This window comes from Parus major, chromosome 2 (assembly GCF_001522545.3).
Source record: "Parus major isolate Abel chromosome 2, Parus_major1.1, whole genome shotgun sequence".
NCBI classification, from domain to species: domain Eukaryota; kingdom Metazoa; phylum Chordata; class Aves; order Passeriformes; family Paridae; genus Parus; species Parus major.
The window spans coordinates 115204392-115224182 of NC_031769.1; the positions used below are offsets into that span (position 1 = coordinate 115204392).

General features: G+C 40.9%; 1 protein-coding gene and 1 long non-coding RNA gene across 4 annotated transcripts in view; one reads left to right on the forward strand and one right to left on the reverse strand.

Annotated features, from left to right (window-relative positions):
• Positions 1-592: 592 nt before the first annotated feature.
• LOC107201020 lies at positions 593-16112 on the reverse strand. The gene is made up of 3 exons (XR_004496129.1): positions 14917-16112; positions 14293-14395; positions 593-6065 (listed from the first exon to the last, which is right to left on the reverse strand). It is a non-coding gene; the product is annotated as an uncharacterized LOC107201020 (long non-coding RNA).
• A 413-nt stretch (positions 16113-16525) lies between these two features.
• NKAIN3 (sodium/potassium transporting ATPase interacting 3) overlaps positions 16526-19791 on the forward strand; it is a 335000-nt gene continuing 331734 nt past the window's right edge. For all 3 annotated transcript variants that reach the window (XM_015648896.3, XM_015648869.2, XM_015648887.2), the window contains exon 1: positions 16526-16809. In XM_015648896.3, the coding sequence (XP_015504382.1) occupies positions 16756-16809 (54 nt within the window). In that variant the 5' untranslated portion in view covers positions 16526-16755. The remainder of the gene's footprint in view (positions 16810-19791) is intronic.

Consider the following 19791-nt stretch of genomic DNA (forward strand, 5'->3'; position numbering starts at 1 on the left):
ATATATTGTCCTTTGAAATCAAATTATGTACGTGGGGTTTTCTGGAATATCCTCCTTTCTCAAATGATACTCTTCTGTATCCAGAAATAGTTTTAAGAGACATGAACTAGTTTTGGGGTATTTTTTAAATTCAAAATGTATTTCCACTTATACCTGTGTTACTGCAATTAACTGTAATGTAGCCATTGTCTGGTTTTAGCTAAACAATGTTCAAGTCTAAAGCTTGGTGCAATTAATCCTTGCATTGAAACAAGTTAATAAACCAGTTGAATCACTACAAGTCCTTTCCAAGACCCCCCACTCTTCTCTGTGTATATTTTCTTGTATATTGTTTTGTTTTAAAACTGGTCTCCTAGTTCTTGTTGCATCATTATCTTTTGCCTTTTTTACATATAATTCTTTCTTCTGTCAAACCTGTTTCTTCCATAAATTATTCCTGCATTGCTCTTCTTGACTGTCATCTTCCTTCATTAATCTGCTCCAGATCCAGTCTATGTCTTCCAGGACTTACTTAGATTTTGAGCCATTTAAGGATAAAAAGATCTCATGCAGTTTAAAGACAGTGAAGGTCCTTCTCACAGAAGCAATTATATATAAACAAATTTACTGACTGTTTAATAAATGTACAAACACAGTAAGAAGATAAAGCTGATGACCAATACATCTTTTCTATCTCTAACTTTTATTAATGAACCATAAAAAATGCACTACTCATTAAGTCTTAATGCTTAATCATGCTAGTGTCATTAAATAGAAAATGTATATGCTCCATCTGGATTATTACAGAGTACAAGAGAAAGGATAAATAAATTCTACATTTAATTTACTCTTTTCTTTAGCACAATAAAGTAAATTAAAATCAATGATTTATTGTCTTTGGAACATTATAATCAGAGCTGAATACATAAACAATGCACCAAATGAATGCTGTTTAATCACATTCTTTCTTATATGTGTCTCAGTCAGGGTATCATGAGTCAATAGATGCCATTTATTTTATTCCAAAGAGAAAAAGAAATGCCTTTATTCAGTTTGATTGTTTCTCCCATTTTGATTTTTTCTGAATCTTATTTATTTAAGAAAATATATACAAATATTTTAAAATGTTTAGAAACATCTGGCATTATATACAACTTTTAGCAATATATTGTGCAGGCTTAGTGCAGTGCAGGGCATCTATCTTTATACAATAAAACATACACAGTCTGAGGGAGTTGGAAAGGCTCTTTCTCAATACCCAAGAGTGTAAAGCTAGTTATCCTACCGACAGATGCTTGGGCATGTTTGGTTTTTTCCAACTGAAATCAGGATTTCTTTTGACTTTTATTTTAAAATAGGTTTTGTTCTCTTTTTAATGCAATATGTTAGTCCCTTTCCATTCACTGTGTCAAGGCCTTCTTGTCCTATGTCTAATGCTCTCATTCAATGAACTGTACTCTTGCAGTTTTACCTGGCTGTAACGAGCTGCTGGTAAAGCAAAGCTGGGGTGTGTGTGGGAATTACTGGTGTGAAAAGCTAATTCCACATGTGGGTTTTAGGAAATCTGATATATTGATTTTGCATGTGCACTTTATACATTAATTCAAACAAAAATGATATGTGCATTACAAAACTGAACAGAAGAGGCATGGTTTATTGCCCTGAAGTAGACTGATTTGGAAATGGAGAAATAAATTTCACATAGGTAAACTTGGTTGTATGGATTTTAACTTGTTGATTTAGGAGGAATACTTTTAATCAAGGAGACATTTATGCAGATCGGAGGTTTGAGGTTTTCTTCTCAGCCAACTAGTACTGAAATTTGATAGTAGGGGAATGGAGGGATGTGTGCCCTGTCAGACAATAACTTGATAGAACTAGAAGCTAAATGTCTTTCAGTGCAAAGTAATCCTAGGGAAGAAAATTCAGAAAGATAATGAAGAAGTGGGAATAAAGACACTACAAAAAAAAGCTAAGTAGAATTTACATTTGATGGTGTGTTTGGGCTTGTATGTAATGAACTCCTTTACTTATTACTATTATTATCATTATTATTATCATTATTATTATTATTTTAGTTTAAAAGTTAGTTATTAAAGCCTTTTAGTTATTAAAAGGCTTGATGCCTTTTCATCAGTATGAAGTACTTGCTCTGATGTGATTTCTGAGGCTGAGCTGGGCCTGCAGCTGATATTGGTGAAGCATGAGGACCTATCCAACTATTTTCAGTTGGAATACATTTGGTGAATGAATACATTGTGAAATAGGTCATATGTAGAGAAAGGAAGGGTAGGAAAGAGGACGGAATCAGCCATTTAGACTTGTCAAAATTTAGCTAATAGCCAGTGCTTTAGCTAAGTTTTGACTAACTGTTGTGTCTTTGAGTTATTCTTATTTTGCAGACATTCAATATCCAATATTGCAGCTTCTGTTTCAGAATAATGAAACATTGTGCACCATGAAGTTATTATGCACATGGTTATACTCCACAGTCCTGTTGTGTAATGTGCTTCATCTCTGCACTTCCTGGAAACTAGTGTAAAGTCAGATTTCCAGCCTTACAATAAGAAGGGTGAGGACTTAGAGGCTACAGCTCAGCTAGGGTCCCCTTGTGCCACTGCAATCATTAAAATTCAGTGCAAGTGAGAGCGGTCAAAAACATTCCCTTTTGCTCTGCAGTCAAATCTCAATTTAGCTTTCTCAGGCTAGTGGCATGAAGACAGCAGACAAATGGTGGAGTTGCTCCTCCTTTCCTCTTAACTGTTCATCACACAGCTGACAATACATTTCCCATTTCCGAGTGTGCTGCCTTCTAGTCCTGTGCATATAAAGTTGGGTTCCTGGGATTTCAAACATCCGTAATTATGCACTTAAAATGTATTGTTTCCAGATGGTAATGCAACCAGTTATTTCAAACAATGAAAAATCCAGTGATTTAATTGTTTGTAACAGATGAGTAGAAAAGCTGAAGGAATAGAAACGTGCAAAAAGAATGCTATATGAGGCAATGGGCAGATTTTAAATACAGAGAATTTTGCTAGAAATGTGGGTCCATAGCCTTAAAAAAATCCTCTCATGCAATAGAGACTTGAAGTAATCAAGAGGTAGAACTTTGTAATAATTTCAAACACTTCTTACCTATACAAATATGATTAAAAGCTGCACAAACAAAAGAAACTGCACATTTTTCTTCTTGAGTTCAAAATTTCATTCTAAGGCTGGTATGGGGAATGAGCAGAAATTTTTCAGTTTCATTGCTTCCCACAGCATGTTGATTGCAGAAAGAACACCTTGAACTTCGTATTTCATGAACCCAGAATCATCATCAGTATGAGCAAACACATAGGGAACACATCTCTTCATCAACTCTTGTCAGTAAATTCTTTTAGCCAAATGTGACAATCCAGCAATATGATTTTACAAGTGTAAGGAATGCTGCTCAGACCCATGGATTGGTAACACATGCATCCCTGGGGTCTACAGGTGTTTAGCTGCCTCAGAAAAATTGTCCTTTTAATATCATACAATGGTAATTAAGATAAGGTCATCGTGCATTATGAATTCTCACTTTTCCCTTGTGCTGGTCACTTGCAGAAGCAGTGAGAACAGTTCCCAGCCTCAGGCCTCCTCCTTGTTTTTCAGTTTCCTGGAAACAGTGATGTGAGCAGGCTACAGGTCAGTGCACCCTCTCAGGAGTCCTTTGGTGAATCCTCTAGCAGTTCTGTGCCACCACAACAGAATTTCTCTCAACATGGTGGGCTTCCTGCCAGGACACTGGCTCAGGTGAGCACACATCTCATCCTACCACTAATCACACTGGGAACCATCAAGCATGCTCATCTTGACTGAAAAAGCATTAGTTGCATAATGGAGGTGAATTTTTGATCGTGTGAAAGATACTCTATGTTCATGGAAAGAGATGAGGTAATTACATGCTTTAAGCACCTCCTTAATAAGATATGTAGCTTTTTCTGCCCAGAGAGCCCTAGGAAGTGAACTTTCTATGCACTGTTACATGATCAGATAGCTATCAAGTGCTTTGCGTATTCCAAATCACAAGCAATTTCTCATTTCCATCAAATACGTCTTTTAAGCTTAGCAAGTATTCCAATATACATAAACAATAAAGAGAATATTTTTCTTTTACTGAAAGGTAGTTGCTTTTCCTGGCTTTCTTTGTTAGAGGGCATATTTGTGGAACAAGGAAAGTTGTGCAGCTGAAGACCCCACACCTCGCTCAGAGCTGAAGCAGCCTGAAGGTGTAAACATTCACTCCTATGCTGCTCTTACGGCAATTTTAAATGAGATATATATAGGCTCAGGACTGTACCAACAAATAAGAGCCCCTGGGACAGATAAGAGAGTCTCAGACCAGGGATGATCTGACTACACTCTCTTTTCAGACAAAGAAACCAGCTGCCAGGAAAGCAATGGTATAAGACATGCTATGCCAGTTGCCTGCATTAATTGGCTACCTTGGCTTTAGAACTGCTTTGTGTCGGCAGTGCAGTGCTAACCAGCTGCAGCACAAATCTGAATTTGGTCTCCACATCGCTTCACAAAAGCTGCATGACTGATTGCTCCACTGTTGGCTTTTAAACTATTTACTACTCGAGCCCTCATTAGCAATGAACACCCTGGCCACTGTAACAGTGTGGGGTTTGATTGCCTTGTTCAAGCCTCCCACCCAACATAGCTTGCTCTGCTTCGGTTCTGTTAGCATAAGCAGAAATAACCTAACAGAGTTGGAATGAGATGCTTTAACACTGCAATTCTGGAAGCAGAATAGCACTGCTGCCAAAAAGAACAGTCCTGCCCTTTCTCTGTTCCCAAATGCTTGCTCTTGTCCCTTTGTTGCTCCCTGCCTGCTGCCAGTATAAGTATTTGCTTTGCCAAGCAATGAGCTAAATGGGAGAATGGGTCCACTTCAAAGTTCACTTGAAAGAAAAAATAGTCATGATTAATTTTAATCCAGACTAATTCAAACTGTTTTGCTGCACAGCAATGAGAATGCCTTTGTCAGCCTAAAGCAGAGGGCAACTGAGAGGGCAGCAGTTTGTATTTAGAGGCAGATGAAGGGCAAGGCTGCTGTTCTTGGCTTACACTTCTCAGAAATGTGATATAAATGTGATCTTGTTCTCAAATGCCCTTAAAATGACACTATTATTCTGTTCTTATTACTCTATTTCTCTCAATCCTCACTTGAGGTCTTTTAAAAAGCATTCATTAAGGTGTCTTTATTGGTCCTTGCCATTTGAAGTTTAATTTGGAGTACAAAGTGCTTTTCTTCCTGGTTTTATCCTATCAATGCTCAATAATGGAAACGTTTATTGACAGTACATAACACACAAAATGTACTTTGCATGGTACTCTCTTTTCAGAGGAACAAACAGTGTGGGCTCCTGAATGGACAAATATGAACATAACATCTCTTGCATGTTCAGAGATATTTGTTTCCTGGTAAGTACCTACTTAACCAAAAAGCAAGGATCATTCCTTTATTTCTACCTTCCAGAGATGCACCTAGACAAAGAGAGAACAGCATTACTGGAATCAGGAAGAATGCAGATGTGTGGACATAAAAAAGGTTGCACAATTCTACCACTAAGATTTTAGGTACTTGGCTTCAAATCCTGTTCTAAAAGAAAGACTAATGAGCACAGTCCCTCACCCAGAGGAGCAGAACCTGTTGAATAAAAAGATGTCATCTTTTAAACAGCTGCATCATGGTAATATGCAACAGTGCATATTACCACTTTCTCAATAATTCTTTTTCTGCAAGAAAAGAGCTGATCAAAGCTGATAACATCTCTATATGACTGCAAAACATTTCATCTTAATTTAAAGGTTTCTCTCAGATTTCAATATTTAATATTTGGGCTACAGGAGTACCCTCACAGCTAGAATCCAATGGAGCTGCATGTGTTGAGTCCCTGTGTGTCTCCAGCCTGGCTCATATTACCTTTCAGTTCCTCAAGGCTACCAGAACCCTTCTCAGGCATGAAGAATGAACCACGGGTTGGGCAAATTCACATCCAGAAGTTCACTGCAGTTTCATTATGCTATTGTTAAGTTCCATGTTCCTGCTGAAAAGATGACATTTTCTATTGAATAGTGCCGTTTGAAAATTTAAAACTAGCATATTGCATTTCTTCTGAAATATGTGATTCAGAGAACAAATTACAGACATATATATTTTGGATTTCATTGGCTTTTGCAGAAACATTATGCAGATTTTTATTTGCTCCCAAGTTGTAACACCTTTTTTGCTTTACTTAGGTAACTGCATAAAAAAAAAAAAAGAAAAAAAAAAAAGAAGTATGAACTGTTTAGAATAACACCACAAATTTTTTTCTGAAGTTCAGTTTTTTATGTTTACCATGTAAACATTCTTTGAGACTAATTAAGAGCCAAAGAGGCATTAGTTAGTGGAACACAGTCTCTGCCTAGAAGTGTTATATGTGTGTATCACAACATACAAACTTTTGTAAGGATAAATAACAGACTCTGATACCTGACACACAAATGCAAATATGGCCCTCAATCCAGATTACCATTTTTAAAATGTGATGTGAAAATCAAAAGGCAGTCTCAGACAGAAACACTGAAACATTCTAACCTCTATAGCAATCATTGCATCTGTATACAGTTTTGTTAACTACGCTATTAAAAATGAACTGGGATTCCAGTTAACGGTCACAGTTGTAAATTTGTTGTGGTGCATTAGAGAATCTGGCCCAATGCGTGTCACAGTTGTTTAATTCATCTAAAGTTGGCAGGGTTTCTTTTTACTTAAATATATTCACACCCATGCAAGCTGTCAAATTGGAATTACTCTTAAGGGCTTAAGCTGAGCTGCAGTGGCAACGGGGACAGGGAAAGGGGGGCTTGCACTGCTCCCTCCCTTGATGCCCAGGACTGAAGAGGTTGCTCCTTCCACTGTTGGCTGGCCATGTCTTCCCTGAATGTTGACTAAAGATCTGCTTGATTTGCTTTAGAAAATACTTCTTTATATTTATAAATATTACATTTCTATTAATGTAATATTAAATTACTTAAGGATGTCCTTTTCATTTAGCAATGGATAAAAACTCAGGTATGGAAGATAATATCCTTTCAGCTTTAAATGAGTAAATGATCATCTATCAGCACAGTCCTATTGTCTCTTCTTCTAGAGCAAATTCTCTTCATTAGAGCTGGGAAAAGTATTTGCAGTAAAGCATTTATTCAGAGAATGTAACCTTTTATATTTTTGCTTTTTCCTATTGAAATTTATCCACAAACAGTCTGATTTTTATGTGCTGTCCTATTATTCAGAGTTATTCAGTGAGTTCTTTATGCAGCTGTATCAGAGTTTATGCACTGCTCCTGAGCTGCTCACTTTGGCCATTCTTCTCAAGTATGAGCCAGTCATAACTTTCTATTTGTTCAGGGGATGATTCAAGTAAATTTCTTAACTCATCTTCATTTTCTTTTGAGCACCCTGGAGGACTGCTTAACTTAGGGCAGGATCTGTTGCCTAGAGGCATCCATGCTGTCCAGAGTCTTCGTAAGCTATCCTGGCTGATATGATGGCTCTCTATCTCTGACATATTTCCTTCCCTTTGCTACTCATGCTGTCTTTGTGTTAGAATTTTTGACAGCTTTCTATAATTCAAAGGGACTTCCTGGTATTCTGTAGGGTCCTGGTATTGTGAGCATCTATGTGTCATTCAATTCCCTTCATTAATTTCTCAACTCAGTCTAAAAACTCATTGGCTTAATTTGTTTCTGCAAATAGCTTTGGGAAAGTTGTTCTAGAATCTCAGTTCCTTTGTTAGCTGGAGTCCTTCTAATTCCCAGCAAAGAGTCATTGTCATAATACTGCCTCCCACATTCTTCTCTGAATCCTGGCATTATGGGTTTCTTTTCTTTAAGAGCCCTTTAAAAGCAAGTGCAGAGCTTGATGCAGTAGTAAAAATCTCCAACAGCGTATTTAAGCATAGGGCTGTAACTTTCACAAATGTCAAACGAATGCAAAACTGTGAGACTACGTTATGTGTGTTAAAATAATTAACTTGTACCCAGCTTCTCAAACAGTATTGGTCATCTAAGCTGAAAATTCATCAGCACCACCTTCTTGATCAGTGTATAGATACATGATTATATTCAACAGTCACAGTGTGTGCTATCAAATTCTGGATCTGCTTCAGCTTCCATTCCCTTGATGTGTGATTGTTATCCTCACACACTTTACAGCTTTACTTTGTCATGGAGAAGACTCAGTTTATTTTTCTTTATGCAAACTAAGTTTTCTGTGTAACCACTTGGCTCCTGGATGTGGCTTTATACAACTAACTAATATTAGCTAACATGGTAAAGTCATCATCATAAGAGGTAACATCTATTCCCAGAATGTATGGACATTGAACAGCATGCTTATGTACTGGCAATTCAAAGTCTATAACAGAACTAGTAGGTTACAGAAATATATCTGCAATGTGTAGAAAATCGATAGACAAAATCAAGAAGGAGAGTATTTACCTCATTGTACCTCATAGATCATTGTCATACAAACCCATCATTCTGAGCTCTCTGTGAAGAATTCTTAAAATCTCTGAAAGTAGTTTCATAGGCTGGTCTCAGACAAACTGAGTCTGAAGAAAAGGTTTGAAGGTAGATAGATACTTTTGTTGTAGACTTAAGGTTATTACAAGCATCACATTTCAATACAGTGTAGAGAACCAAATTTAAAAGCCTAAGTCCTGCACGTTGGGAGCAGCAGAAATCTTGATATGAAAAAGTCTCTTCAGTTGTTTAACAGACTAGAGTGGAGAATGCCTCTCAGCTTCTCCTTTTCCTCCAGCTTCTAGGGGAGGATCAAGGCTTACTCACCCCGTAGGTAATCCACTAAATATAACAAAGGAGACCCTGTCTGTAAATTCTGTGGAAGTACATATGTGACAGGAGAATACTGTCATTTTATTATTAATTCAGATATTCAGGAGCTAAATTATGAACTCAGCTATGGAAATTGAAAACTGAAAGTGTATTTATTTCAGAGCTACATATAATTATATACTTCTAGTTTGCCCTGTCTATTTTAAATTACTTTATGCAAATCTAATTTTCAAGGATTATGTATAGAGTAAAATTAGATGAGCCCTTAAAAAGCTAATATAATATAATTGTGGTATTATTGTGTGTGTGCATAGTGTGTACATAAGATCCAGATGTTAATTAGTAAATCAAATTGATTTAACAGAAATTTGTTCTGATGAAAAACTGAAAGGAGAGACAATTACATCCTAGAAAGTTATTGTTTGTACTATGAGATCCCTGAAAGGAAAAAAAAAATAATATAGTGGAAAAGACTTCTAGAAAAAAACCACTAATTAAGTCATATACGTGGCAATTCATTGTTACCAGTACTTAGTCTGATGGCTTTCCACAAAAAGACATGAGCTGTTTACCCTGAGTACTAACTGTGTAATGGTAAGGCAGCTTTAGGTAGCCACATCTTCTGTTTGGGTCTATCATTGCATTTCCCTTGGCAGTAATGGAGTCAGAGAAATTTGCATCAGATGTGTATGCAGTTCCTCAACCCTTCTTTTGAGGAATACAGCTGGCTCCAGAAGGTTAAAAATTCTGTCAGTGTTATACCCCAGTTACTCAAACTTAGGGCTAAGCCAAGGTTCTCTTGCTTTCTTTTGGTTCTTTTGCTAGAAACAAAGGAGAAAATTCCAGCCAAATATTCTCAAGGTGAAAATACACAAAATGTTTACTGGCAAACTATAGACAGTTGAAGAACATTGGCAAAAGAGTAAATACTACAATAACATCACTTAGCATAGACCTATCTGAACATAGAAAATCTAATAATCCATTCCATATTTCATACTGTGAGATGACAGAAGAAGAAGAAAGCGAGAAAAACAGAGAGAGAGGAAAGATAGAAAACAGGCATATAGCTACCAACTCCTTGTTTCCAGTGATGTGAAATTCCAAGATAGAAGTAGGGTTAAAGGACAATGTGCTTGCCTTGTAGTGACCCTTCTTAAATCTTTTTGGCCCATCTTGAGCCTTTCTCCCAGGATGGACTTTCAATCTGTCACCCACTCATGGACTGGGTTAGGCAAAACTGGGGCTGCCTCTGGTGTGCCATGATTGACAGACACTGTGAGGGTGAGGGATATGGGGGACAGGGCACCAACTCACCAGAGCAAGGTCTGACTCACTCCTACTACACATTCCAAGCTTCCAAGATGTCTTGAAACAGATTACTTTTTCCAGTCTCTTTTCCATTGACAGTCAGTCAATGTACAGTTTCCCTGAACCAAAATTCCCCTACTGTATGTCCTCAGATGGATGCTGTTCAGAGGCTTGATTCAAATAACAGCCTTGTACTTTATGTAAAAAGAAAACTTCAGGCAAAATATTTCTGCTTCATATTCATAACAAAAGAAAGGTTTTTAAAACTACAAATACAATAACTGTAATTCAGGTAAATTTTTTATTTAGAATTAAGTGGGCAAGTCAGCTTTGCCTTTCTTATTGAAAGCTGACACTTAATGCCTGAAAATAGATGTGAAATGAGTGTGAATTACTCAGAGAAAAATGTTGCAGACAACAGAAACTTAAGAACAATTGCATGGAACAACCTCTCAACCTACCTTCCCAGCCCTATTCAGACCATAGCAATGTGCTCACTGCTTCCCAAACCCCCACTGACTTTAGTGGGAGTTCTGAATAGATCCAGAACAGGAAGTACTGTCCACATTTCCCACTGTGACAAAACCTCTGCCATGACCTGTGGTGGTTTATCACTGATCTCTATAACCAAAATCTTATTCACCAGGTCACAAAAGCTGAGCAGAGCCTGAGTGAAGCAAATGTCACAAGTATTTCAGACCAACCTAGCACCTTAAATTTTTGGCTGTGAATAACACAGCTGGTATCGGTGCCATCTTTTCAAGTCTAATGCAAAACCCTCAGTAAGTAAAGAAAAACAATCCATTCTATACTCCATTTCATACACTATAAATTCAGCTTTGGATATTGAAGGACTTTTCTATATAAATATGCATGTCGGTTTTCTTGTCAAGCTTTTCCATATTAAAATTGAGGCTTGTACCAATATTTATGTACAATGAATGGTTCAAAATTAATACTGACCTGCAAAAAGAAAGCCTTATAGTGCCATAGAACATGCTGAGTTGGAAGGGTCCCATCAGGATCAGGTCCAAATCCTGGCCCTGCATAGGACACTCCAAGAGTCACACCTGAGCACATTGTCCAAACACTTCTCCTAACTCTGTTAGGCTTGGTGCTGTGACCACTTCTCTGGGGAGTGTGCTCCATTGCTCACCCTCCATCTGTGTGAAAAATCTTTTCACACAGATATCAAACCTAAACCTCCCCTGACTCAGCTTCATTCCATTTCCTCAAGTCCTGTCACTGAGAGTGAAGAGATCTGAACATTTATGTTTATATATATAATATTTGTATTTAGATCTGTATCTTTTACCAGCTTTTTGGTTCCTGCAATTAATATGGGAGACGGTTGCTAAGAACTTGTGCTTTATTCCAGTTTTGCTGTTCCTGGCTATAGGGACATGCATTATGCATTGTACCAAAAACAAACAAACAAACATTTAAAAAAGATAAGAAGAGCTAAATATAGGAAAAAAAAAAAACCCCAAAGCTGAGCTGGAGTCTACCACTGACAAACCAGAATGAGTTATAGGGAGTCAGTCTGTGCACTTAAAGCACTCATGTTTTAAAAACTGCTTTCATATTGTCAGGGCCCCAAGGGCACCACCAGTCCAGCCTGTTCCTGCCCACCCCCTGGGCTCCCAAAACCCTGCCCAGAGCCCAGGACCCCATCTCAGCCCCAAAAGGGCCATCAGTTCCTGCCCCAGTGTTGTCTCAGCTGCAGGGCTGATCTATAGCTCCCCACAGCTTTGCCTCCCCAGGAACAAGCCCAGCCTGGGCTGTCTTGTGTCTCTGACACTGACCATTCCCCATTCCTTTCCCCATGGACTTGCCTCGCCACTGAGACCCATGGTTCCCCACACTGAGCCTGATCATTTAAAACATTTCTTTAAAGTAAAAAACAAGTCATTCACAAAGAACATATATTTTCATTCCATAAAGTACTTGCATTTTAATGAAGAATGCAGTTTCCTAGCAGCAGGTGTTAACATCGAAATGAAAAATTAGATCATTATATTGTGTATCTGCTTTCAGAAGGATAAATTGAAAATAGGATTTACTAAAAACACTGATAATATCTTGAAACTCTCATTTGTCTTTAAAGCTATATTAAATTTCATGGGGTTTCTAGTTTGCTTGAGGTATTTCAAGACTGCTTGGGGAATACACAGTGGAATGTTTTTCTAAGCTATCATAACTAAGTCTGCCTGAAGTGTGACCTGTTGATAGCTTTATGGAGGTGTGTTTGGATCCCTGTATCCTCCCTCATTCTGGGAAAGCTTGAAAAGTAATTACAAAGCTTCTGATTCTCAATCTTTCTGCATTAAATGCCAAAGTTAAAGGTGAAATTTGAGGCCACAAGAATCTGTTAAGTTCTGATTCTGCAGACCCTAAATGTATTTACCCAATCTCTGCACAGCATAAAAGGCTATGCTTGGTGTTAAGAATTAAGTAAATACACAAATCTTTACAGGATTAGGATTATCTTTTAAAATAAGCAACACTGTTGCTTATTTTCATCACTAATTTCCTCTGACTAATATTCATGTTTAAGAATGGAAAAGTCAAACTATAAAGAAAGTGTTTCTGCTGTAATCTGTGATTACTACTGTAGTCCAATGGGCAGAGTCAACAAAATGCATCTCCTTAAGGCCAGGTGCATGACAGGATAATTTGGTGCAGGCTGAGGAAAACTCCAAGATTATGACCTAAAAAGGAATAAACCTATAGGAATTAGAAGTGTCTATGACATACTTTTAATATCTCTTAATGCTATTTATGATGCTGTATTTCTGAATGTGAACAGCCTTGGTTTTCTGCTTTGAATGCAAACATAAGAAACACAAGTTTTGATGCCCTAGGATTACAGCTTTAGCGTAGGAAATCATACACTTATGTGAGGGTATGGCCATGTATACATGGACATGTCATAAAGCTTTTGAGGACATGCTTTCTTTTCAAGAGCACTGAATTTGCATCCATACAGCATATCTTGTTGGACATTAAGAGTCCACAGGGCTTTTTAGAACTTACACCGTTTTATCACCTACTTGGCATGCATGGTGCTGAATTAGGGCTGTCTTCATTATACAGCTGGAAATTACTTTCTATTGTTACTTGACTATCAGCTTCTATACCAAATTCATGGGTAGAAAAATCTGTAAAATACAGTCCTTCCTATTTGCTTTGTTCATTATTTTATTCTTATATTGCATTCTCTGCTATGTTCTAGAAATCCTATGCCTTCTCATAACCACACTTCATTTTTTGCCTCCTTCTGATCCAGGTACTTTCTCCTGTACTTCTCCTATTGTTCAGTGTTTTCAGCTGCAGTGAGAGTTTATTCTATTATTTTAGTATCTTGTGTTCCTATGGAAGTCATGTTCTACAGCATTCTGTCGTGTAATTTTTTCCTTTGTGAAACCTTATATTCAGGTACAATACAACTATCCTTTTTTTGAGGGGAGGATCAATTTTGACTTGCTAGAGGACATAAATAACTAAATGCTTCAGGAACATGGGAAAACAAAGAGGAAAATATTAGAGATTCATAAACCTCTAAGAAACTTGCTCTCATTTGTTGTGGTTTAACCCCAGCTGAAAACTCAGCCTCATGCAGCTACTCACTCTTCCCCCACCTTTCCCTGATGTGATAGGGGAGAGATTTAGAGGGCAAAAGGGAGAAAACTCATGGGCTGAGATAAACACAGTTTAATAGGGAAACCAAAAAGTCACACCTACAAGCAAAGCAAGACAAGGACTTTGATTATTTCCCATGGGCAGACAGGTGTTGAGACCCAGAAAAGCTGGACCTTGTCATGTGTAACAGTGACTTGGGAAGAAGACAAATGCCATCACCCCAAAAGTTCCCCTCTTCCTTTTTCCGCTAGCGATCTATGCTGAGCATGATGTCATATGGTATGGAATATCCCTGTGGTCAGTTGGCGTCAGCTGTCCCCGCTGTGTCCCCTCCCACCTCCTTGCGCATCCCCAGCCCCCTTGTTGGTGATGAAAGATGAGAAGAAATGGGCCTTGAGGGTCTGTGAACCCTGCTCAGAAGTGACTAAAACATCTCTGAATTATAAACCCTGTATCAGTGCAAATCCAGAACATACTCACCTAGTACCTACTGTGAAGAAAATTAACTCTGTTGCAGCCAAAACTATCACATTCTCCACCCCTTATTCCACAGGGTTTAGCTGCTTCTCAGAAGAGCACTATTCTAGGGGAGAAATAGAGGAAAGTTATGGACCTCATCCCACTAATGTAAAGATAGGGACTGAATATGGTGAGTACAAGTAAAATCTCTTCAGCACTAGCTCTTGGCATTTCATTGATCTGGCTCCTTACCCATCCTGCCATTCTTATTATTAATCTCCATATTATTGGGTTTAACTAAAAAAAGATTTTGTAGTCTACTAAATACTTCAGTGAAGTCCAGAGAGATGATGCTTCTTCTAAGTCTTCTCTATAGAAAACTAATTATCCATAAAATATACCAGCTCACAAAGCCTGGCACACTATATTTTTGGCAACTATCACCTCTTCAATTTACTTTTTTACCTTTAAGTATTCATCCTTCAAAACATATATGTTCTCAGAACACGGAACTTTAGTAAACTTTAGCCCCAGGTACAATTTTGTCTTAAAAGCCATACATAGAAATATAAATCTCAGGTGGATTTATTAAAGTTTTGTATACTGTGCAATGTGGATTATATTTTGTGCTCCTCAAATACATACCTAGTCAAATACACATCCTGGATGAGCAGAATCTGCTTCTTGCTTGTCTTCCTTTTGTTTCTTCAGTTTGGTATTTAAAATTGTCTTAATGTTTTTCTTAATGTTAAAAGGGTGGAAAAAAAAGGTAGAAAAACGCAGCTTTCCAAATCTAATCTGACACAATACTGTTTTACAGTAGCCTTGTAATTGTTTGATTATTGTCACTACTATTTAATATATAAATGAAGAGCTGTATGTAGTTGGGGGATGCAATACTGTGTATTTCACTGAGACATTAATCAGATAACTCAATAAAATGCCTTGTAGAAGATAAGGTTTTGGTTTTGTGGTTTGTTTTTATGGTTTGTTCTTTTTTTCCCCCAGGGCAAGCTTCAGTGTTTGTGGCAGAAGTCTCTATATTGTGGAACAGCAGCTGGTAACAAGCTGTAGGAAAGTGTTGTCTGGTGAGTGGAACATGCCTTAATGCCTGTAAAAAATGATCTAATTTATCTATACTTTGTTGGAAAAGGGAAAAAGAAAGCTAGCCGACACTCCATCAACATATTATCACACCGTATTTTTAAGGGACGGTGTGTATATTTGGATTTATTATCCCACCCCAGAAGATTACTTGTCTATGACCAAACTACATTTATAGATGATGGGACCGCAGTATCTCCGCTGATCCTGTTTATCCCAACTGCCCCTGGAGAGCACTGTTTGTTCATCTTGTCTCCTTGTACGCTATGGACTTGACAGTGCTGGATTAACGACTGGATTTGAGAATCTTAGATATTTTCCAACCTGAACGACTCTACGATTTACCATTGCCAGGAGCGGTGTCTGCCGGAGCCGAGTCCCTCTCGCCGGAGCCCATTCCCAGTTCACACCCGCGAGGGACAGCAGGAGCCAGCGGGCTCTCCCGGCACAATGGCGCTGCCGGAAAGGGAAACCCCTGCCCCCAGCACCATTGGTGCGCGGACAAGGAGGGCATCGAACAGCCCGAGCAGCAGCCTCAATCCCCCAGACACTCCCCGCCGCGGCTGGGGCAGCGGGACGGGAGCAGGCTCATCGGGTAGCGCCGGGCACCCGCTGGGAGGGCGCACTGCCAACGGGACTCCCTGAGGATCGGGCTCCCGGCTGCTCCTCCGGAGCCCGCTCCAATGCCGGCAGCTCGGACGGCGAACAATGGCCCTCGCCCGCCCCCGGGCTGCCCCGGCCGCCACAGGGCGGGCTGCTCCGGGCCCGCCCCGCCGCTCGGCAGCCGCCGCTCCCCGCCCCTCCCGCCACAGTCCCTTCAACTTTCCCCGGGCGCTCGCAACAAGCGGCTCACGCCGGGCTGCCGCTGTCCGCACAGTCCCCCGCCCCTCCCGCCAAGTTCCCCTAAAGCACAGCCTGCCCTCGGAGCCTCCAAAATCCCAGCAAACTGCCCGCCCGGGGATCCCCGGCACGGCGCCTGAGAAAAGCCCGCCGCCACCCCCGCTCCTCTCCCGTTCACACCTCGCACAGCTCCCGCCCTCCCTCGCACGCCCACCCGCGCCCCCCGCCTCCCCACCCGCGTTCCCTCTGCCCACCCCGCCCCGGCCCGCGAACGCCCACCCCCGGCCCCTGCCCCTTCCCCAGAGCCGGGCAGAGCCCTCCGCTGCCGCCGGCTCCCAGCCCTGGGGCCGCGCCGACCTCCGCGCGCTACTTCCCGCCGCCGAGAGAAGCCCCTCCACAAAGGAGCGAGGCAGCAGGAGGCGGGGGATACCCGCACGCCCGGCCGCTCCGTCCGGATGCGGTGAGCCCCCGCCTCGCCTCCGGGGCCGCGTCAGTGCGGGAGGGAAGAAGCGGAGTGGCGGTGGCTCTCCGGCTGCCACCATGGGCTGCTGCACGGGGCGCTGCACGCTGATCTTCCTCTGCTCGCTGCAGCTGGTGAGTGCCGGGGCACGCTTCGGCTTCGCGGGAGGCGGGCAGGGACGGGCGCTCTCTCCCCCGCCCCGGGCACGGCCACCGGAGCGCGGAGCAGCGCTGACCCGGCCGCGGAGCTGTCCGCGCCCGCCGCCCCGACGGCGCGCCCGCCCAGCGCCCCCGCGCCCCGGCCCGTAAGTTTGGCGGTGAGAGGCGGCTCGGGGTCAGAGCGGCCCCGTGGCTGGGGGACGGACAGGGTCGGCGACCCGGGGAGGATGCCGCGGCGCCCCAGCCCGGGCGGTGTCAGCGCTCCCTGCCTGAGGGAGAGCGGCTCCCCCGCCCTGGTGTCGCTTCGGGGTGTCACTCCCCCTGTGGAATCGAGTGGTTCCAGGCAGGGGTTTCCCCTGTCTGCTCAAAGCAAAGGCGGAGGGGAGGAACGAGGCTTACGGTGCCCCCGTCAGTGCCCGCGGGGCGGCGGTGGGGCCGGACACTGCTGGGCGCTGCCGGCGCGGTGGGAAGATGCGGGGACCGGCATCGCCGCCTCTTTCTTTTTCTATTTTTCTTAACCTGTGTAAAAGCGGCGTGTGCCGGCCCTCTCCCGTGACTTTTCTTGGGGTTCCTTTCCTCTGCTTAAGTATTCCTCAGCGTGCAATTGAAACAACAGAACGGCGCCTCTTCTTCTCTTTGTTTAGTGGAGTTGGCATATTTATTTTAGAGAAAACAGTTGTTGAGATAAATCACCGCCAAACAACACTAATCCTTCATCTGGCTCATTAGCAGGATGATAAAATAATACTCTCCCCTGAACGGTAGTCCCTGGTCCCAAGAGTGTTTTAAAAGATTTTTCTCTTTTTCTAGTGACTCAGTTTCATCATTTTGCCACATGATCTCTCTTAAAATGAGCGGTGTTCCTTGTGTGTGTGTGTGTCTGTAAAGAAGAAAAGTAGGATGCATTTAGTGGGGGGGTAGGGGTGGGGGTTGTTTGTTTGTATTCGTAATCCTTTGCGATCTTTCTAGTTTTCTCTTACAACACTTTGAAAATCGCTTCTGTTTCAGAGGTAATACTCCAGAAGTAATTGTACATATTGCATTTATTTGAAAATCTTTCATTTTCAAGGCTTTGTGCCAGGCTCTTAGCCTGTGTAAACTGGTGTGTCTCCATTGTTTCCAGTGTGAGTCTGGACCTTATTCACATGTGAATAGAGTGATGAGCTTAGTGTGGTGTAAGTAACTCAGCGGCACAACCTTGCCAAAAACCAGAGGAGGCATATGATTTTGTACTCTTAGTGTACGGAAAGTGTTCTGTGTACATTACTGTTATTTTTTTCTTGTTTTGTATCAGTTTTGTGCTAACGACTGCAGCAGAATTGCTCCTGATTTACATCATGCATGTGGGAGGAGAAACAAACCCTATTTCTTCAAATATATCTCTTTGCCAGTTATGAGGATTATAGTAACTGTATTTACTATTCTGTAGAATTACTGGGAGGCTATAAAAATTGATGTAAAGTGTGAATGGCCACCATAATCTGCAGAGAAATGCATAAAAAGTCTTTCAGGAAAAGAGTTGTGTTTTATAAAAGACCTATCAGATGGTATAACAACTTTCAAAAATTACTTCAATGCATAGTTTTTTCTGCTGTCCTTACCTGCTTTATAGTCTTGTTCCACTGTCATATCTATGTCTTTCAGGTGCTAATAAATGTCTGTATCGCAAAATGCTGTCATTTTAATTCATTTTCATTTAAGATTAGAAGTCTTTCTTTATATTCAAGAAGTAATCTAGTAGTTATTATGTCGTGGTTCCAGCCAAGACGGGATTAATTTTTTTTGCATTAGCCTGAAGGGGACATGGCAAGGAACCTGGAGGCTATTCTGTGCTACCTCACATCATTGCCACAGGTGGAGGAAAAGGACTCCCTTCCAGGGAGAATGGAGTCCTTCCATTTTTCTTTTGGGGTATGGTTTGGGGTAGTGTGGCACCAGTCCCAAGTTGGAGAGAGCAGTGAGAGAGGCCCTGGTTCCAAGCCAGGGGGAGCACGACTGCGGTCTGGTGGGGCTGGGGTGAGCATTTCGCATGCGAATCACTCTCTCTTTAGCATGCTTTTGTCATTAACACTGTCGCTGTTACTGTTCCTTTTCTTATCTCATTGCCGTTTCCAGTAAATTGTTCTTATCTCTACCCATGGTCTTTGCTTTTTGGGCCTCTAATACTCCTTTCCAGGCACCTGCAGGAGGAAAGGAGAGGGGGGAGAGGGAGGAGCAAGTGGCAGCATGATCTGGAGAGTCTCAGCTGGAGAATGAAATTGGGGAGTATCATTCCTAAGCCCATGAATTTAAGGCTCAGATGCTGTCCATGATCTCAGTGGTTGTAGTGTTCAGTTTATATATATAGAATTTAACACCACAGAGGGTTTAAATCTTTTTCTAATATCTTAGGGATCATAAATATAAAACTTATGCAGCAAAACTGCATCCCTGGACTTTACTCTCATTAAGTGAGTTTTATTTTACTTTGCATCCCCTATGGAAGGGTGAAAGAGATATTAGTGATTTTGTAGACAATATTTAGATTAAATGTTGCAAAATCCAAGCATTTGTACTGCTAACTTGTAGAATTTCAGAAGTACTGATGATTTATACAACTTCAGAAAAAAACTTTGAAAACAGATGGGCACATATTTTAAAAAAATAAGTTGTTTATGTTAGTCATGTTTTGCTCATGTCAGAGAAGTGGCTGGGAACAGCTCACGCTTAGCCTTAGGATTAACCTTTAGATATTACCTGAGAAAGAAGTTTCTAATTGAATACAGCTGGCAAAACCTTTCATAGCATGCTTATACTATGTAGATTCTCTTCTGTGTATGATGGAAAGTAAAAAAGCCAAATCCCTGGAGACATGTTCATAAACAAGATTTGCTTGCTCTAAAGATGAGTGTACTGTTCAGTGTCCTCAAAGAACAGTTCCTTGATTCTTTAAAACTTTTGTCTTTAACTTTTGCCTTC